The 17,789-nt window shown below is 44.8% G+C and overlaps 1 protein-coding gene and 1 pseudogene across 6 annotated transcripts; one reads left to right on the top strand and one right to left on the bottom strand.

The window, feature by feature from the left end:
- Positions 1-471: 471 nt before the first annotated feature.
- Positions 472-1,678, top strand: LOC125554972 (annotated as a pseudogene).
- Positions 1,679-4,096: 2,418 nt separating this feature from the next.
- On the bottom strand, positions 4,097-11,034 carry LOC125553149. Of its 6 annotated transcripts, none has more exons than XR_007303934.1 (11): positions 10,715-11,033; positions 10,305-10,401; positions 7,979-10,212; positions 6,379-7,893; positions 6,148-6,271; positions 5,682-5,935; positions 5,391-5,591; positions 5,207-5,299; positions 5,013-5,114; positions 4,545-4,904; positions 4,097-4,461 (listed from the first exon to the last, which is right to left on the bottom strand). XR_007303934.1 is itself a non-coding variant. In XM_048716933.1 (10 exons), exons 4-9 carry the CDS (start codon positions 5,861-5,863, stop codon positions 4,641-4,643), a joined length of 765 nt encoding a protein of 254 aa, XP_048572890.1. In that variant the 5' UTR covers positions 5,864-5,935; positions 6,148-6,547; positions 10,305-10,401; positions 10,715-11,023; the 3' UTR covers positions 4,097-4,461; positions 4,545-4,640. The 6 variants fall into 6 exon arrangements, 1 of the variants encoding a protein (XP_048572890.1); XR_007303933.1 differs by having other exon boundaries at positions 6,148-6,554; positions 6,666-7,893; XR_007303935.1 differs by having other exon boundaries at positions 6,148-6,547; positions 6,666-7,893.
- Between the last annotated feature and the right edge of the window lie 6,755 nt (positions 11,035-17,789).

Genomic DNA, 17,789 nt, shown 5'->3' with positions numbered 1-17,789 from the left:
AAACAAAAGTACGAAAATAAAGCGAAAAACGAAAATAGAAAACGAAAAAAGAGGCTGTGGCCTGCGGCGCGGAGGGCCGGCCCATATAGCCCGCCCCTTAAGCGAGTCGGAAGAGGTGAAATATAGGGGCGCCCGACAACCACAAGGTTTTACTCGATCCCTCAATCTGGCGACGCGCCGCCGCCCACCCCACGGCCACCTCCGCCGCCATTCTGCTCGGGCTCAGGCCAGCCGCCGCCTGTAAATCTGCTACATCTTCTTCAATCTTAACCGGCCCTCTGTGATTGAAAGCCATGCCATTTCCTTGGTTCCTCACCATGTATGTATAGCTAGGTACGTCCCATCCATGTATTGATGTATAGCGAGTTACTCGAACTGAGGAGATGAATCGCCTCCACTCTCGAAAAACAGTTCCTCCCCCCCTCGCTCACGTGCGTAACGACGACCGATTTGATGGCTTCGAAGTCGACGATGCGCCGGTTCGTGAACCTGATCGTGGACGACCACATCCCCGGAGCCAGATCGCTGCGCCGCATCGACCTTAGGCGCCACAAGCTGTTCAACACGACGGTGGCCGTGCTGCCCCTGGACGGAGACGCCGCGCCCGCCGCTGCCGACGACCGCAAGAGTAAGAAAATGCGGACGATCAAGCTTCCCGCCGCAGACTTCAACTTCCGAGGCTCGGGTTCGAGCCTCTACTGGTGCATCCAATGCTTCCCGCTCGCCGGCCGCAAGGTGCTCTGCGTCGACCAGTGCGGCCGCACCTCGCTCTTCGACGCCGACGCGAAGCAGATGGACGACATCCCCTACCTTGACACGCCCAAGTGCATGCCCGTCTCCATCTTCGTCCCCGGCGCCGACGACCGTGACGAGAGCATCTACATCATGGAGGGTCGTCCCGGACTCCCGGTAGAGAAGAGACAGGAGCTGACGGTGAACGGCTGAGCGATCAGTACGAGGTCTTTGTGTACCGCAGACCAACCTTGACCTCCTCCACCAAGTCCTGGCAGCGCCAGCTCCTCCCGCCGCCGCCGTTCGTCCGTGACCCCAAGGTGCTCGACCACGTGATCACCTCGCACGTGGTGCTCCGCGGCGGCTCCAGCATCTGCATATCGGCCGGGGGTATAAACCTCCTTAGCCAAAAAACAGCCGAACGTTCGGGCACCTACTGCTTGGACACGACCAAACACACCTGGACCCAAGTCGGCGACTGGACACTGCCGTTTGTAGGCAAGGTCCAGTATGTGCCGGAGCTCAAGCTTTGGTTTGGCATCTGCGCCGACGACTGGCAAATTGGTGCTGCTGACCTTTCCAGCATGGACACGGCCAAGGACACGGACTCCCGTCAGCCAGAACTAGTAGGTGCTTGAAAGGAGCTGGAGCCACTTCCAGAGTGGACGGAGATACAGTGTCCTCAGTTTGTCAGCCTGGGCTCCGGGAGGTTCTGCGTCGCGAGGTTCTTCCACCACTCTTGGATACATCCCTGGGCTTCTTCTATAATCAATATGATCCAAATGTGGATGAATATTTCACCGTCTTGACTGGTATGGATCTGGTGCCAAGCTTCGTCCATGGCGTCGATACTGTTAAGACCGCCAGTGCCGCATGCAGCAATGGCGGCAATAGGAAACCGCAACTTCAAATGATCAAGCACAATTCAAGATGCCACATGTCTTAGAGCATCTCCAGCGGTTGGCCCTATAGGAGGCGCATAAAATCATCATCTGGGGGTGAGCCAGCGTAAAAATTAGGCCCGGGGGCGAGTTGGTCCCCAGCCGCCGGTCCCAGGACCGCCCCAGGCGCTTTTACAAATAAAATACTTGTATTATCTTCTTTCTATTTACCTTCCTAGATTAAACATGGCGAACGAGTGATGGCTTCGTCCGCAATGCTCATACATCCTGCCCAGCAACAACAGCACTGGAAGGCCGTCACGGCGAAGCCCATAATGAAATCGAGGGAAACTACGGTGACGAGCGCGAGTTCTTTCAGACTTTGGCTCGCAACCTCCAGGTTCCACCCATCCTCGCAGACAGATTGCAGGCTACGGCAGGACAGTTGGGCATAGTGATAATCGCAAACCCTGTTGCGTAACACCGTCAAGCTCTAGGAAAACATAAGCGAGTCGCGGCCCCACCTCCTGACACACTATCCTACTACATTCAGTAAAAATTAACCACACAAAATCGTATCCAATCAATGCAAACAGAAGTGTTGGAAGATCTGGTTCTCAGATAAGGAGTTAATCTTTGTGGAGGAAACAATTCCATTTTTGTGGTTGTCAATTGTGAGGATAGTACAAAAACTAGAACCCAGTGAATTTGTATATTCGGGGCAAGAAACGCGTGATCCTCATGTTTTGGAGGACAAGAGTAAACTGTTCACTGCTAATGAATCCATGATTATATTGTACCACAGTTGAGATCTGCTTATGGAATAGAAATTTAATGTGTCGATGAGGTGCTAAACAAACAGTAGGCCAACACATTGCAGATGACTCATGTTTAAACAAGCAAAAGAGAAAGGGGGACACGACATGTAAGGGGTGTAGACATCTCTTTATTCACATGATAGATGTAGTACAAAGTTAAGTACTTAGACATATCCTTTAAGAACGTCCATGCCACATGAGAAACGCGATGCCACTCGCTATGCGGGCCAAAGCTTGATTTTCTGAGTTCTCTTCCTGCATGGGATTCTTCTCGGCTCCCTCAAACAAGGCAATATCACAATCTAAGGGCGTATATGAGGCCTGATATAAATTTTCGTATATCAGTTCAGCATCTCGTCCTTTGTGCAAGTCATCAACGGCGGTCACTATCAAATCAACCATATGCTTATAATAACCGATGCAAGCGTTGAGCTCCAACACTAAGTCGCCCATCATATGCAACGTGGACGTCACGTTGTGAACGGTTAGGTTGGCAGCGGCGACGGCCAGCCCACGCGTATCTATGGCGGAGGCACCTGTTGGTTCGGCCGAGAGCACGCCAACACAATAGTGGTAGGATATCTCAGGAATCTTTGAGCATGTTGTGTTGATGACAGACGAGGTGCTGGCTATGAGGCCCGGGAGCATGGCTAGGGTGAGGAAGAAGAGCACGGTAAGAGTCTGCATTTGTTAATTTGTTTGCAAGTACAGCATACAAAGCTTTTTGCGAGGATTGATCACTGCACTCCGCAAGTCTAATTTAAGCACCGAACCGAGCAAGGAAAGAGAATCATACATTAAATGTAAAGATATCCAAATAAATCAGGGCCATCACTGCATGTTGATTAACCAAAGATACGATCTGTGTTTATAAGGGCAATATTTTTTCTTTAAGTTTATGTTCACAAATGCGTGTGGTTTAAAGAGCCAGCCCGGGAGTATTTATTTGGATATCTTTACATTTAATGCATGATTCTCTTTCCTTTTTAGCCTATTAAACAAAAGGCTTATCGTATCTTTGGTTTATTAATGACCAGTAAAAAAGTCGCATCTTTCTTCTGTGAGGATCAATAATCAAGTTTGATAGTAAAACACGTGACACAACAAAGTAATATATACTTAGCCACAGGATTTAAGATGTATATTGTCATAAGCCTTTTGTTTATGTAGAAGGAAGTAGTGAAACAATAAGCCCAAGTTCTGATTACATCGTTACAAGAGGAGAGATATGGCAGAACATAGTTGCAATATAAAAAATAGAGGGACATGAGCTGAAAGCTGAATTATTTTGCTGGCAGATCAAGATCGGGAAGAAATGTTCTTAAAGAAACGAATGAAAATGCACTTATTACTGAATGGATGAAACGATTCTTTTTATGGAACATGATCTGGACAAGGCTCGAAACCTGAAACTCTTGCTTTCAGCGTTTGAGCAAATGCCGGGTCTCAAAATATACTTTCATAAAAGTGAATTGTTCTGCTTTGGAGAAGTCATTGAGGCGGTGGCCGATTATGGTGACCTATTTGGTTGCGTACATGTCCAATTCCCGATTAAATATCTGAGAATACCGATTCATTATTGGCGCCTCACCATTGCGGAGTGGAAGCATGTAGAGGAGCGTCTAGAGAAACGGTTAAGCAGTTGGAAAGGCAAACTGCTCTCAGTTGGGGGACGGTTGCTTTTGATTAACTATGTCCTCACAAATATGATTCTCTATATAATATGACATCCCTACCAACCTAATTCATGCATCGTCTATGAGAAACATGAAGAATGGCAAACACAACACAACAAGATATGTGTAGTTAAGAGATGAGATGATTACAAGGTCTTCTTGATCATGAGGCTTGAGAGGCCTGACGGCGCTTGGAGTGGCCACATGGCTTCTAGGTGGTAAATGTGTGGCTGGAACATTATGGCTAGATGGTATATGCTTCTGGATGAACAAGCCTCTATCTTCCTGGACTGTATCATGATGACCCTCATGTTCCTCTTCCTCATCGTCATCATCCGGTAAAAAACGTGAGAACTATGGAGGGACACAAAAAGAAAACGAATTAGTGTACCTATGATTCACGTATCTTAACAAAAGTTGGTAACTAAGCACTCTACCACGGGTCGAGAGACAGAATTAGGAGGCGAAGGCGTGGGCGTTTCAACACTGTGACTTCCTTGTGAAAACATGGCGTGCTGCATCTCATTGAAGCGTCATTCCATTGCTTGCATTCTCTCCTTTAGAGTTGAAACTTCTTGTTCAACACGTCGACGAAGTTGTATTTGCATTGCTAGCTTTGTTGGAAATTTAGCTTTTGTTCCAGGCGCGCCCACACTCTGTGGAGTTGGCCCCGTACCCAACATATGGACACGTCCTCTTGGTTCCTTCTCTCCAAAAGTATGTGCATAAAGATCCCCTTCTTCAATAGAATTTCCCTCCAATTCTGGGTGGAGTTTAGCTTCAGTTTGAAGTTTCTTCTACAAGAATAAAGCAAAATGAGGCACCTCAAGTTATTTCCATGATGATGAAGCCACATGCACGATATTATTACAGAAAAGAGATGATGAATGGTACATGTGACTTACAATTAGTGGCATTGCTAGTGGGGTGGGAACTCTGGTTTTCTTACTTGTATGTACTTCAACAAATATTTGGTCTCTTCCTGGATAGTACCCAAGTTTCTGAGCCTGCAACCAATTTGTTTCACTAGTAACTAAAACAACCAAAACTGATCTGATACATCACTTTCAAAGAGAAGTGCTTGAGCAGTTGAATTTACCATATCATGACCAACACGAGCAAAACTCTTGCTGCCAGCTACATGTAGCAATTTCAAATTGGAACGATTTTGTTTGTTTCTAGCACTGCTATCCTAAAAGAGATGCAAACAGTGAGTTAAGCTAGGATATAACATGAAGACATTAATTCAATTCCTACCCAAAGTAAAACAGTTTGTGCCTTACCTCAGATTCTGGTTTTCTCCATTGATCGATAAGTTGTATCCAATCGTCCTTTTGAATTCTTTCATCAGGTCTTTCCATAAGTTCCTCATCTGTCAATGTGGCATCAAACTTCTCCTTTAGGTATGACTTAAATTCTCTCCATTTCTTTGCAGCTGCGGTCATAAAGTAATCGAAAGCAGCTTCATCCACCTCAAAATATGACTGGACACACATGAAAAACAAGCCATTTAGTGAAAGCCAGCTAGCAAAAATAGAGACTATAGGAAAAAATATTTTGACAATCTGAACTACCTTTATGTCATCCCATAGCTTCAACTTTAACACGGGATCAACATATCTCCAGTCCTCAATTAGCACCGACCATTGCTTCCTTACCAATGTTCCAATGAAATTAGCAAATGTTTTACCATTGCTACCAATAGGCTAACCAAACTCATTTAGTTCAACCTTTTGTTTTGGTTGGTCTCTATCATATATCTTCCTTAATTTGGTGGGACCCCTTCCTCTCTTCTTTTTTTGGTGTACAGTCACAACTGAAGCATTTGCTTTACAATGCAAAAGGAATGAGTGAGAATCTGAAGTCATAAATCTAAATACATGGTCACACTCAAAAAAGTTGTAATGCAAATATAAAGACATAAATCTGAAGTGCAAATCGGCACTCATAACTCTGATGTGTGCAGGAAATGAACAAGTTTAGTGCAGAAAATGAACAAGTTTATTGAGAAATGAGAATGATGGAGCAACACTAGAATACCTTGAATGTCATCTAAGCCATGTCCTATGGGTTCATTATTTGGATCTTCAGCATCATGGTTTAACCTTGACTGGGAACGCAGATTACGCCCTCCATTTGCAACTTCACTTGTGCAGTTATTTGCCTTGGAAAAAAAGCATAAACATGTGTGAAAGGTGGTACACAATGCTTCATCCAATGCTTGTGAACAATGAGAAGTACATTGAATGTAAACAATGAGAAGTACACAACCTTTTTCCTTTTCCTGGGTGGTTGTGATGAACCTTTCTTAGTGGGATTCTTGTTTCCTCCCAATGCTTCATTCCTTTTAAGTTCTATAAGAGCTCTCACCTTTCTCTCATTTTCTGCAATATTTTCAAGCCTCGTCGTTTCATCTAGCAGAGGAACTTGTTCCTACCATCTTTTTTCTTGCAAGTGACAAATGTTAGAACAATATGCTTAACAGACAATATTGGATAAATATGCATAGCAAGGAGATTAAAACACAAGGCAACAAAAAAAATGCAAATGCCCCTTACTTTCTAGATTTTTTAGCATACACAATTCTCCCATCCATGTCTGTTCTAGCACAATTAATACTTTGAAGATCATCATGGAAACATGAATAGATATGTGGATCAAACATTGGCATAGCGGTCTCTACATCCTCATCTTCAGCTTCATGCATGGCATATGAGCCCCGTGGATTGTAGTGGCTAACAGTAAGCCATTCATCATCAATTGGGTCTTCAACATAGAAAACTTGAGTTGCTTGCGATGCTAAAACGAAAGGCTCATCCGATATATTTTCACCAGTATTGACCAAATGCTTGAAATTCATAGAAGTTACCCCAAGGCGATCAACTTTTACCCACTTGTCTTTCCTGCGGTTGTCAACCCAATCACATTTGAAGAGAACTGTTTTCCCTTTATTTTCATAGTTCAACTCAAGAATTTCCTTTATGATGCCGTAAAATGTTTGGTTTCCTATTATCATATTATCAACGTTTCCTTTTTCATAACCTGTAGTATGCATAACTAGAGCTACACCACTATTTTGCACTGGCCTACCATCATCATAGGACTGCATATGAACATGTAAGCCATTTCTAGTATAGCTACTAAACTGTTGTGCAACTTTGAATGGCCCCTGAGCTAAAATACTTATCTCCTCTGGCACTCTGTCACCCATTTATTCCACCCGTGAATGTGGAATAGTGTTTTTAAAATTGGATGGAACTCACTGCATATATATACATCACAAGAAAGGAGAGACATGTGACCACTTACATGCTTCTTAAACCACTCATGGAAGGTCTCATGCTCGACACGACTAATTTGTCGATTATTTTTAAGACCAACTGAGGAAAGATATTCCTTATGCTTGCTGCAAAGTATTCATCACTTCAACAACAAGCATAAATAAAATGCAAATTGCAAAACAAAAAATGGACAGCTTGCTTCAAATAAGGTTCTATGTGGTCATAGTTGAACAAGACATATCTATGAGCTTGAATCCAAGTCTTATTGTCCAATAACACAAAATGCTTGCCAACTAGTCCTCGACCAAGGTTGCTGAAGAAAGGTGTGGTACTACTAGTTTCCATACCCAAACCTTGATCATTTCTAATTTGTCGAGTAAACTGAGTTTGGCCTTTTATATACCGAGAACAGTACGTAAGAGTCTCATCAAATAAATAGCTCTCGACAATAGATCCCTCTGGATGACTTCTAGTATGAACAAAGCCCTTACACCGGCACAAATACCTACAAAGAGATAAACAAATCAAATGACAATGTCTATTTGCAGAAGCATACTATTGCTGCTACAAAAGTGGTCGGTGACCATTACCTTTTTATAGGAAACATGTTGCGAAAATGCACTGGACCAACTATTTTTGCTTGGGCTGGAAGATGCACCATCAAGTGTACCATGATATCAAAAAAGGATGGGGGGAATATAGTCTCAAGAATGCTCAAGGTCTCAGCTATTTCAGCCTCTAGTTCTTCCATATCACTAACAGAACTAACATGTGAGTAAATCTGCTTGAAAAAATTGCTAACACGAATCAGTGCTGCACTAACTTTTTCGGGCAATAGCCTTCTCACAGCAAGTGGTAGCACATGTTGCATCAAGATGTGGTTGTCATGGCTCTTTAGCCTGATTATTTTCCTTTCCTTGACATGCATATTACCACGTATATCAGCTGCTAACCCGTACGGGAACCTAGCTCCTTTAAATACTCCACAAAATAACCTCTGTTGGGCAACATTCATTTCATAAGGTGCTGGAGGTAAATAAAATTTATCTTCTACTTCAAGTTCAACAGGATGAAGGTCACTTCTAATGTTTAGAGCTTGAAGGTCCAAGCGAGAGTTCAGATTATCCTTAGACTTCCCATCAATGCACAACAATGTGTTGATTATGTTCTCACATACATTTTTTCTATGTGCATGACGTCTAAGTTGTGACGCTGCAACAAGCTCTCCCAATATGGCAGCCTGAAAAAAATAGACTTCCTTTTCCAAACTATTAACGGCTCATCATCCTTGCGCTTCCGCTTGGTTTTCTTCTTCCCGGAAGGATCCTTCCCAAAAACTGTATGCATATCTTTCGTCTGAGCAACAATTTCTGATCCAGAGAGAGGAATTGGCGCTGGCCTATGCTCAGCAATGCCATCAAAAGAGTGGGTATTGGACCTAAAGGGGTGGTCTTCATGTAAGAACCTGCGATGTCCCATGTAGCATGTCTTGCTACCATTATTCAGCATAAGAGAACATGTGTCAGAATGACATTCAGGACAAGCTCCTTCACCGGAGGTGGTATAACCAGTTGTATACACTAGGCCCGGGAAATCATGAATGGTCCATAATATAACAGCCTTCAAATTAAAAAACTCTTCTTTTGAAGCATCGTATGTTCTGACACCATGAAGAAACATATCTACCATATCATCAATTAACGGCTCTAGATAAACATCCATATCACTATCAGGAGCATGTTTACCAGGAATCAACAATGTGAGGAAAAAAAATTGATTGCTCCATGCACATCCAAGGAGGGAAGTTATAAGGAATCAAGATAACAGGCCAAACGCTATAATTAGCATTATTGGATCTAAAAGGATTAAAACCATATGCTCCATATCCAAGCCTAAAATGGCAGTTGTCCTTAGCAAAGTCCTCATGCAACTCATCAAAATACTTCCATTGAGCAGAATCGGCTGGATGCCTGATCAAACCATCTTTTGTACGCCCTTCATCATGCCATCTGGTGAGAGCTACTGTTCTGGAACACATAAACAACCTCTGTAGCCTTTTCTTTATTGGAAAATAACGGAGAACCTTCCTAGGTACCTTGTGGACACGTTTTCCATCTAGACTCTTCTTTTCAGATTTCCATCGTGATGTATTGCATATTGGACAAACATCAGCCTTAGCATGGTTTTTCCAGAAGAGGATGCAATCATGTTCACATGCATGAATACTAACATATCCAAGTCCTAGGCATTTCACCAATTTCTTAGCCTTATTATAGTTCTTGGCTAGTGAGGATCCTTCAGGAAAAGCATCATTAAGTAGATCTAGCAGCAGGTTAAAACTTTTACCTGACCATCCACCAAGCAATTTGACATGAAGTAGTCTAATTATGAAATGCAGTTTTGAGAACTTCTTACACCCAGGATATAGCTCTTGACTAGAGTCATTTTCAACTTTTGAAGAGCTTCTAAATATGCATCGGTCTGCTCAGAAACTGCGTCATCTTCGAAATCCCCCTCCTTATCTAAACCGCCCCCCTAAGTCTCGAAGAAAATCAGAAATGTCATCCTCTTCAGGTGACTCCTCCTCAACCTCATTCTCATGAGCATCAGGAACATTCAAGAAGAACTAGATTCTCCATGAAAAATCCAAGTTTTATACCCACGGAGAAACCCATCACATACCAGATGCTCACGCACCTCTATTTCTTCATTCCAAAATGAGTTTGAACAGTTCTTACAAGGACATAATATTTTGTTTCCGGATGAATTACTAAATGCAAAGCTTAAGAATTTTTCCACCACTTCCAAATACACCTTTGTGTGCCTACATGTTATATAAATATGCATATGCATCAGATCAAATATAGCTAAATAATTTCTTAGTACCCTATAACCGCTAAAAAAATTGTGTTGTACCTAGGCTCATCCATCCACCTTTTGTCCATGGTGGCTGCACCTTCACAAGTAATTCACAAACTACTAAGTGAAATATACACTCAGAGTATCGATGTTGCTGCAAAAATTGGCATTCAGTATGAACATACATATCAAATAGAAATAAACTTAAAATAGGGGCATTGAGCTTCTAAAACAGGCTAGATATGCACATGATCATGTTAATGCAAGAGATATATATCTGCAACTACTTGATAAAAACAGATCACGCTAAGTAGGGTTCACACAACCAAATCTGCATCTACTTGAAATACTAAATGAACAACAAAAAACTAAAACTGACAGAATATCATGCAAGTCATCCAATCAGGTATATCACACAAGCATTCTTCAATCAGGCCATTAGTGACAATGTGAACTACAGAAAGTACCTCTATAATCTGTAGGCGGGGCGGAGGAAAGTAATCAACCGGAACAGAGGTCACCCGTTGAGGAAGAACAATGGTGGATCCTTGCGTCTGACCCTTCTGCTTCTCCTTGCCAGTGGTAGGTGCTGCTTCTCCTCGGCATAGCGGACGGCGCTGCAGCTCCTGGCCGGATGTGGGGGACGGCGCTACTGCTCCTCGGCGCGGCGGACGGAGCTGCAGCTCCTGGGCGGATGTGGGGGATGGCGCTGCTGCTCCTCGGCGCGGTGGACGGAGCTGCAGCTCCTAGGCGGATTGTGGGGGGGGGGGGGGGGAGGGGGGAAGGGGGGGGTCAGGGGACGAGTGGATGTGACACGAGGGGGGAGGGGGAGGGGGATCAGAGGACGGGCGGGGGGTCAGGGGACGGGCGGCGGCGTGTAGGTTGGGGACGGGCGGCGGCGTCCAGGTTGGGGAGGCGGCGACGGCACTAGGTTTAGGTTGGGGAGGCGGCGGCGGCGCTAGGTTTAGGTCGGGGCAGGAAGCGAGAGAGAGAGGGCAGGATTGGGGATCGAGGGGATATTTGGTTATGCATTTTTTTCTTTTTTTTTCTCCTCTAGTCTGGCTTGGATGTTTCACATGGCGTGCGCATGGCTCTCTTTCCGCGCCATATTTTTTGGTGCGGGCCGAAGCAAACAACGCCGACACTTTCTGTGTCCCCATGAATCGGCGACAGGCAAAGTATCACTAAAGTCCGCATATTCCGACGGAAAATGCATCGGTGATCTGGTGGTGATTTGGCGACACATAATGTGTCATGAGGCTGTATAACAACAACATACTGTGTGTCGGCATAGTTTGTGACAAAAAAAGTGTCGGCGATGCTCACTTCTACCAACAAACGCATGTCGTCTTTGTAGTGTCGTGGTGTAGTGCCGATACACTCCAGAACCCTTCCGGTGTCCGAATACTACCTTCCAATATATCAATCTTTACCTCTCGACCATTTCGAGACTCCTCGTCATGTCCGTGATCTCATCCGGGACTCCAGACAAACTTTTGTCACCAAAACACATAACTCATAATATAAATCGTCATCGAACGTTAACCGTGCAGACCCTACGGGTTCGAGAACTATGTAGACATGACCGAGACACATCTCTAGTCAATAACCAACAGCGGAACCTGGATGCTCGTATTGGTTCCTACATATTCTACGAAGATCTTTATCGGTCAAACCGCATAACAACATACGTCATTCCCTTTGTCATCGGTATGTTACTTGCCCGAGATTCGATCGTCGGTATCATTATACCTAGTGCAATCTCGTTACCGGCAAGTCTCTTTACTCGTTCTGTAATGCATCATCCCGCAACTAACTCATTAATCACATTGCTTGCAAGGCTTATAGTGATGTGCATTACCGAGAGGGCCCAGAGATACCTCTTCGATACACGGAGTGACAAATCCTATTCTTGATCTATGCCAACCCAACAAAGACCTTAGGAGACACCTGTAGAGCATCTTTATAATCACCCAGTTACGTTGTGACGTTTGATAGCACACAAGGTGTTCCTCCGGTATTCGGGAGTTGCATAATCTTATAGTCAGAGGAATATGTATAAGTCATGAAGAAAGCAATAGCAATAAAACTGAACGTTCATTATGCTAAGCTAACGGATGGATCTTATCCATCACATCATTCTCCTAATGATGTGATCCCGTTTATCAAATGACATCACATGTCTATGGTCAGGAAACTTAACCATCTTTGATTAACGAGCTAGTCTAGTAGAGGCATACTAGGGACACTTTGTTTTGTCTATGTATTCACACATGTATCAAGTTTCCGGTTAATACAATTCTAGCATGAATAATAAACATTTATCATGATATAAGTAAATATAAATAACAACTTTATTATTGCCTCTATGGCATATTTTTTTCAGGAGGCAGCTATCTACCCCGTTCTCTTCCTCTCCTTTTTCTTGGGCACATCTTCCAGACCCTTCCTTAAGCACTATACAACCTTAGGCTAGTTGAGCTGTGTTGAGGCGGCATCTTCAGGCGTGTCCTGTGAGGATTTCATGAAGAGAGACTTCTTGCAATCCCTGCTAGGACGTTTCTGCCCGGGCAGATCATCCATATCCTCATCAGCATGCTGATAGCCCGATTTGTCATGCGGTTGACTCATCATATCTAAGTCACCATCATATGCGCCTGTATTGAGGAAACCCATTGGGTCCTCCATCTACTCCGTCTCATCATCCATCCTTTGTTCTACGGGACCGATTACATCAGCCAGTACTATTGGACCCCCTTCATCACGTCGTCCGCCGCTCTCACCCGGCACTACAGGAGCTGGTAATTGTGTAGGCAGGGTGGTGGTCTCCATACATGCTTGTTGATGTGTGGTTATTGGTGTGTTCTCGGCCAGCTCCAGGCGAAGAAGATTCTTCGGCCATAGAAGCACCCAACCCTTGCAGCTTCCAATCCGCATCGGGGTCTCGTCGTCCTCTCCCCCTAGGCGTACTAGAGGAGGCAAATCCTTGTGCCCCGATGTCACATTCGACAAGGTCACCTTGAAGTGCCCAACGGGCATCGGCTGGCTGTGGAACGTGAGTTCCAAGGGCTTCGTTATCACCCCCTTTCCCATGTCCACCTTCCGGCCTTTGATCAAGTAGAGTACGGTGCATGGGGTTTCGTCGGCCTGCAAACACATGTCTGCGGCGTAAAACATCCGAAAGGCGACAGAAATGGAATATTCTGGATATATATGTTCGTGCGACATGTAATTACCGTGAGGGCGTCGAGCTCAGCCAAAGACGAAGGCCCGCCTAGCGCGCTAGAGACTGAGGACGGGCTGCTATGAGTGGGTACGGGTGCGGGTGCGAGATTAGGCCCGATTGCGTGAGCAGGTGATGGTGTGGTGGTGTTGTTCACGGAGTTGCTCGCGACGAAACTGGGCAACGAAAAATTATGTACCGTCTTGTCTGGATTTTCCTTCATCTAGTTGATGATAGCCAGGACCAAGTTAGTAGCGAAATCATTTCTGCATGCAGTTAGAGCTGCATTGACTGCCTGCTGTAGCAACTCATTTTTCTCCTCGGCTGTTTTTTCGCATCCTCGGCTGCTTTTTTCTCGAACGCAAGCTTCACCTTCTCGTCGATGTCCACTTGACAAAACTTTTTTTCTGCTTCCGCTGGCCCAAAGGGAGTCCCTTAAGTTCATTCAAAACCCGGTTGAGAGGGGTGTCCCACTTCAGCCTCATCGGAGAAGTAGGGCTTTCGGCTGCAAGCTAGTGTTGCTTCTCCTAATGAAGGAACGTGAACCGTTAACGAATGTGTAGTCGACTTGATCTGGAGCTAAATTTAAGGTGGTAAAAGAATAATTACCAGTATTCTAATCAATCTCCTCGTGATTTGGTTCGTGTAAAAAACCTTCTTTTCCTTGTCCCACTTGTAGCGGTCCCTCATGAAGTCACGCTCCAAGGGGTTGGTGAACTTTGCAAAGGGGTCTAGGAGACCCGCGGCTTCATGTTCTGCGTCCTCCTTATCCCATATGGGCCTTTTACCGAGGTAGCCACGACTTCTGAGGCGATGCTTCTCCGTGTTCCTTTGCTGAAGGCTCTTGAATTTTGCAGCCTTAGCCTTGGCTGCCTCGGTAGCACAAGTGTCCTTGAACTTTTCAAAATCCTCTTCCGTAAGTGTCAGATTTTCCTCCAGAATCTTGGACAGGGGTTCCTCAGCTTCAATAACTCGTTTCACCCTCCCTTTCCAGGAGGCCAAATCATTGCTGAACATGCCCATGGCATGATTGTTAATCTTTTTCATCTCCGGATCATCCCACGGTTGTTCTATGCTATCATCCCGGGCGTGGAACTTGAATCTCTTGTGCAACTATGTCAGGAGCAACTGACTCAAATGTTCTTTACTCCTTAAGTCATCATCGTTGATGCTCGTGCATTCCCGTAGGATGCATCCTACTTGGTTCCCATAGCACTTGCGAGGTTCTTCCGGCTCTAATGGCTCAAACTTTCCAGGTGCCAGCTTTGTGATCACCAGTCGTCCAATGCCAAGTTTGTTATGTTTTCGTATCCTCTGCTTCTTCTGCTTCTTCTTTTCGGTAGCGGCATTGGCGCCGGTACCTTCCCCGCCAGTCTCGGGGCCGCCATCGGTGTCGACGCCGTCGGTATCGATGTCGGTGTCAGTACCATCATCGAGACCGACCTGCAAACCTTGACTGTGCTTAGCAGACAAAAGTCGAGGTACTCTTGTTCACCATCATAATCCATCTCGTCTGCATCTTGGTCAGAAGGCCCGGTTTCTTTGTTGTTCGATATGTTTCCTATGATTAAGTCTCCTCGTTTAATTCTAAAACTATGAAAAAAATGAGAAATGACATAAAAAGATCTATGTTTGCCGGAATGTCGTTTCCCAGCAACTCCCGACACTCGATATGCCTACTATCTAGCACATGTCATGCCAAAATTCATGGAAAATTTCAGCATGACCTTTGCTAAAAAGTGGACATATCGAGCGCCTGAAATTCACAGGAACGGAAATGCATCAACATTCCGGCGTAACATAGGCCACTCGGATCATTTACCCCGCACATAATCATCATTTTCCAAATATGACATATCCAAAACATCACATGTCCAAATGGCATGTCCAAATTCCAAATATGACATGTCCAAATTCATAATTCCAAGTAAATTTAGCCTACCTAAATTTGAAACTAAAAAAATTTGCTTTAAGAAGGGATGTTGATTTGGACAATTGCTTAAACTAATTCTAATTAACTAACTAGCACTATAAAATTTAAATAGCAACAATTACTTAAACCAAAAAAATGCAAGAAACCTATATAATGAATTCTGCCTTTTCTTTTAACTACAATTGCTTAACCCTAAATTTCTGTCCTAATTTGAAACCTATGGTTCATAAAAACCTAGCTAAATTCATAACTAAATAGATAACCTAATTAACCTACTGCCCTAACTAAAACCTAAGTAAATTAACCTATGGCTTACAGAGGGTGCAGGGGCGAGGAGGCAGGCCCGACGACGGCCGAGGTTGGGAGGGGAGGAAGCAGAAGAGGGACGCGTGGCGCGTCGGGGTCGGGGCCCAGAGCCGGGGTCAGGGGCGAGCTCCGGGACGGGGCAGAGCACCGGGGTCGGGGGCGAGTGCCGGGGGCGGGGGCGAGCGCCGGGGTTAGGGCTCCGGCGGCGACGACACATGGAAGAGAGAGTCGGGATTTGGGGGGAAAAGCAGAGGCGGGAAGAAGCAAAGAGAGTGAGGATTTGGGGGGGTTAAGTCGACGTAGCAGTAGCGCGTTCCGGGCTATAGCTAAGTTAGCTATAGCACGTTTATCCAGAGAGCGCTACTGCTATTACAGCTAGCTATAGCGTTTTTATAGGGAAAATGCTACCGCTACATTGACTAGCTGTAGCTCTTTTTCAGAAAAGCGCTACTTCTATAACCAGTACCTATAGCAGTTGTCCTGTTTGTTTCTTCTATTTTCTTTTCCTTTATTTTCTATCACTTTTCTTTTCCTTTTTTCCGAGAGCAGTGAACGAAGGGAAGGTGATACAATGTATATAACTAAGGCGATATATATTGCATCATTTAACGGTTAAGTATGTATACAAAATAGGAACATATATATTACATCTTTGACTCATGCATAATGGCTAGGTGTGTACACAAAATAGGAACATATATATTACATCATTTGACTGATAACATATGGTTCCTCAGCGTTGACGTTTTTTTTGAGTGAGCTTCTTTCCCTTCTTGTTCGTTAAAAAATAATTGAGCCCCTCATTGTGATTTTTCCTTTTCCATGGAGTACGATCTTTCTTAGGTAATGTAGTATTGATTCTTCTTTTGACGTATACTTCATCGTCGTCGTCATCTTCCCTCATTGGGTTGCCGTACTAGTCGTAGTCTTCCTCGTTGGCGACTCCATCCATTCCAATGTTGTTCCTTTTGCCTCTCCTCACAACAACACAACTAGGATTGCACGGGTCGTTTATGAAGAAGCATTGTGTCACGTGCTTAGCGTGTACCCATGGCTCGTTTTTTGCGATAGCGTTCACGGTAGAGCTCTTACCATCGGGTATAGTCATGGTAGTGAAATACCCGGTTTTCTCTTTCGACATTCTTAGCCCATCTGACATGGAACATCGTCGCATGATGCAGTCCAGAGTAGTCGAGATCCTAGATCTCCTCGACCCTTCTGTAAAATCTCTCAATTGCGCCATTGTCGCTGCAGGTCATGCATTCTATCGTCACCCCTGAGTTCTGATCATCATTGTCCATATCTTTAGCCTCCATGTAGAACGTGTATCCATTGATATCGTATGCCTGATAGGTGACGCGATTGGGCGAGTGGCCATGTGCTAAGGCGTATATGAGCAATCCGTCCTTAGATCCCTCTTCCGGGGGATTAGCAATAATATGCTCTTTGAACCAATGCAGGAAAGTGGAGTTGTGCTCTTTAGTAACTTCAGCGTTCGTCCTGCATACCCCCCAGTCACGATACTTCTTTGCGATAATTTCTTTGTGCAGTGCCATGAAAGGATCTACCTCGTCTAGGTGTTGTAGAACTACCAAGTTTTCTCTGTCGAAGTCCTTGCGTCGACCTGAGTATGCCACGTGCAGTTCCCTGCGACCATTGGAGTGACCTTCTGCTTCAAGCCTCCCATCGTGCTTGTTAACGGGCAAACCAACACCAACACCAGGCGGCTGGTCTGCGCCATATAGAAAATTCTCGCAGAAAGAGATGCACTCTTGTGTCAGATAGCCCTGGACGATGCTTCCATCCAGACGGGACATGTTGCGAACGAATCCTTTGATGATCCCATTCATCCTATCAAACGGCATCATGTTGTGTAGGAATGACGGCCCCAGGTCTATTATGTCGTCCACAATATGGACACGCAGATGCACCATGACGTCAAAGAACGCGGGCGAGAAGTACATTTCAAGCTCATTCAGTATCACAACGGTTTCTTCCTGTAGCCTTCGGAGCTGCTTCACACTGATCGACTTTCGAGAGATGACGTCGAAAAAGTTGCAGAGACCAATAAGCATGTCAC

This window comes from Triticum urartu, chromosome 4 (assembly GCF_003073215.2).
Source record: "Triticum urartu cultivar G1812 chromosome 4, Tu2.1, whole genome shotgun sequence".
In the NCBI taxonomy this organism is placed as follows: domain Eukaryota; kingdom Viridiplantae; phylum Streptophyta; class Magnoliopsida; order Poales; family Poaceae; genus Triticum; species Triticum urartu.
The sequence above is the reverse complement of the archived record's forward strand: the minus strand, read 5'-3'. Positions and strand labels throughout refer to the sequence as shown.

What these genes read in the sequence shown, in the direction of transcription:
- LOC125553149 (XM_048716933.1), bottom strand. Translation starts at nt 5,863, where the DNA reads ATGATAGAGACCAACCAAAACAAAAG. An exon ending in GGAGAAAACCAGAATCTGAG is followed by an intron (nt 5,300 to 5,390) that starts GTAAGGCACAAA and finishes CATCTCTTTTAG; the next exon opens with GATAGCAGTGCTAGAAACAA. An exon ending in CACTAGCAATGCCACTAATT is followed by an intron (nt 4,905 to 5,012) that starts GTAAGTCACATG and finishes TTATTCTTGTAG; the next exon opens with AAGAAACTTCAAACTGAAGC.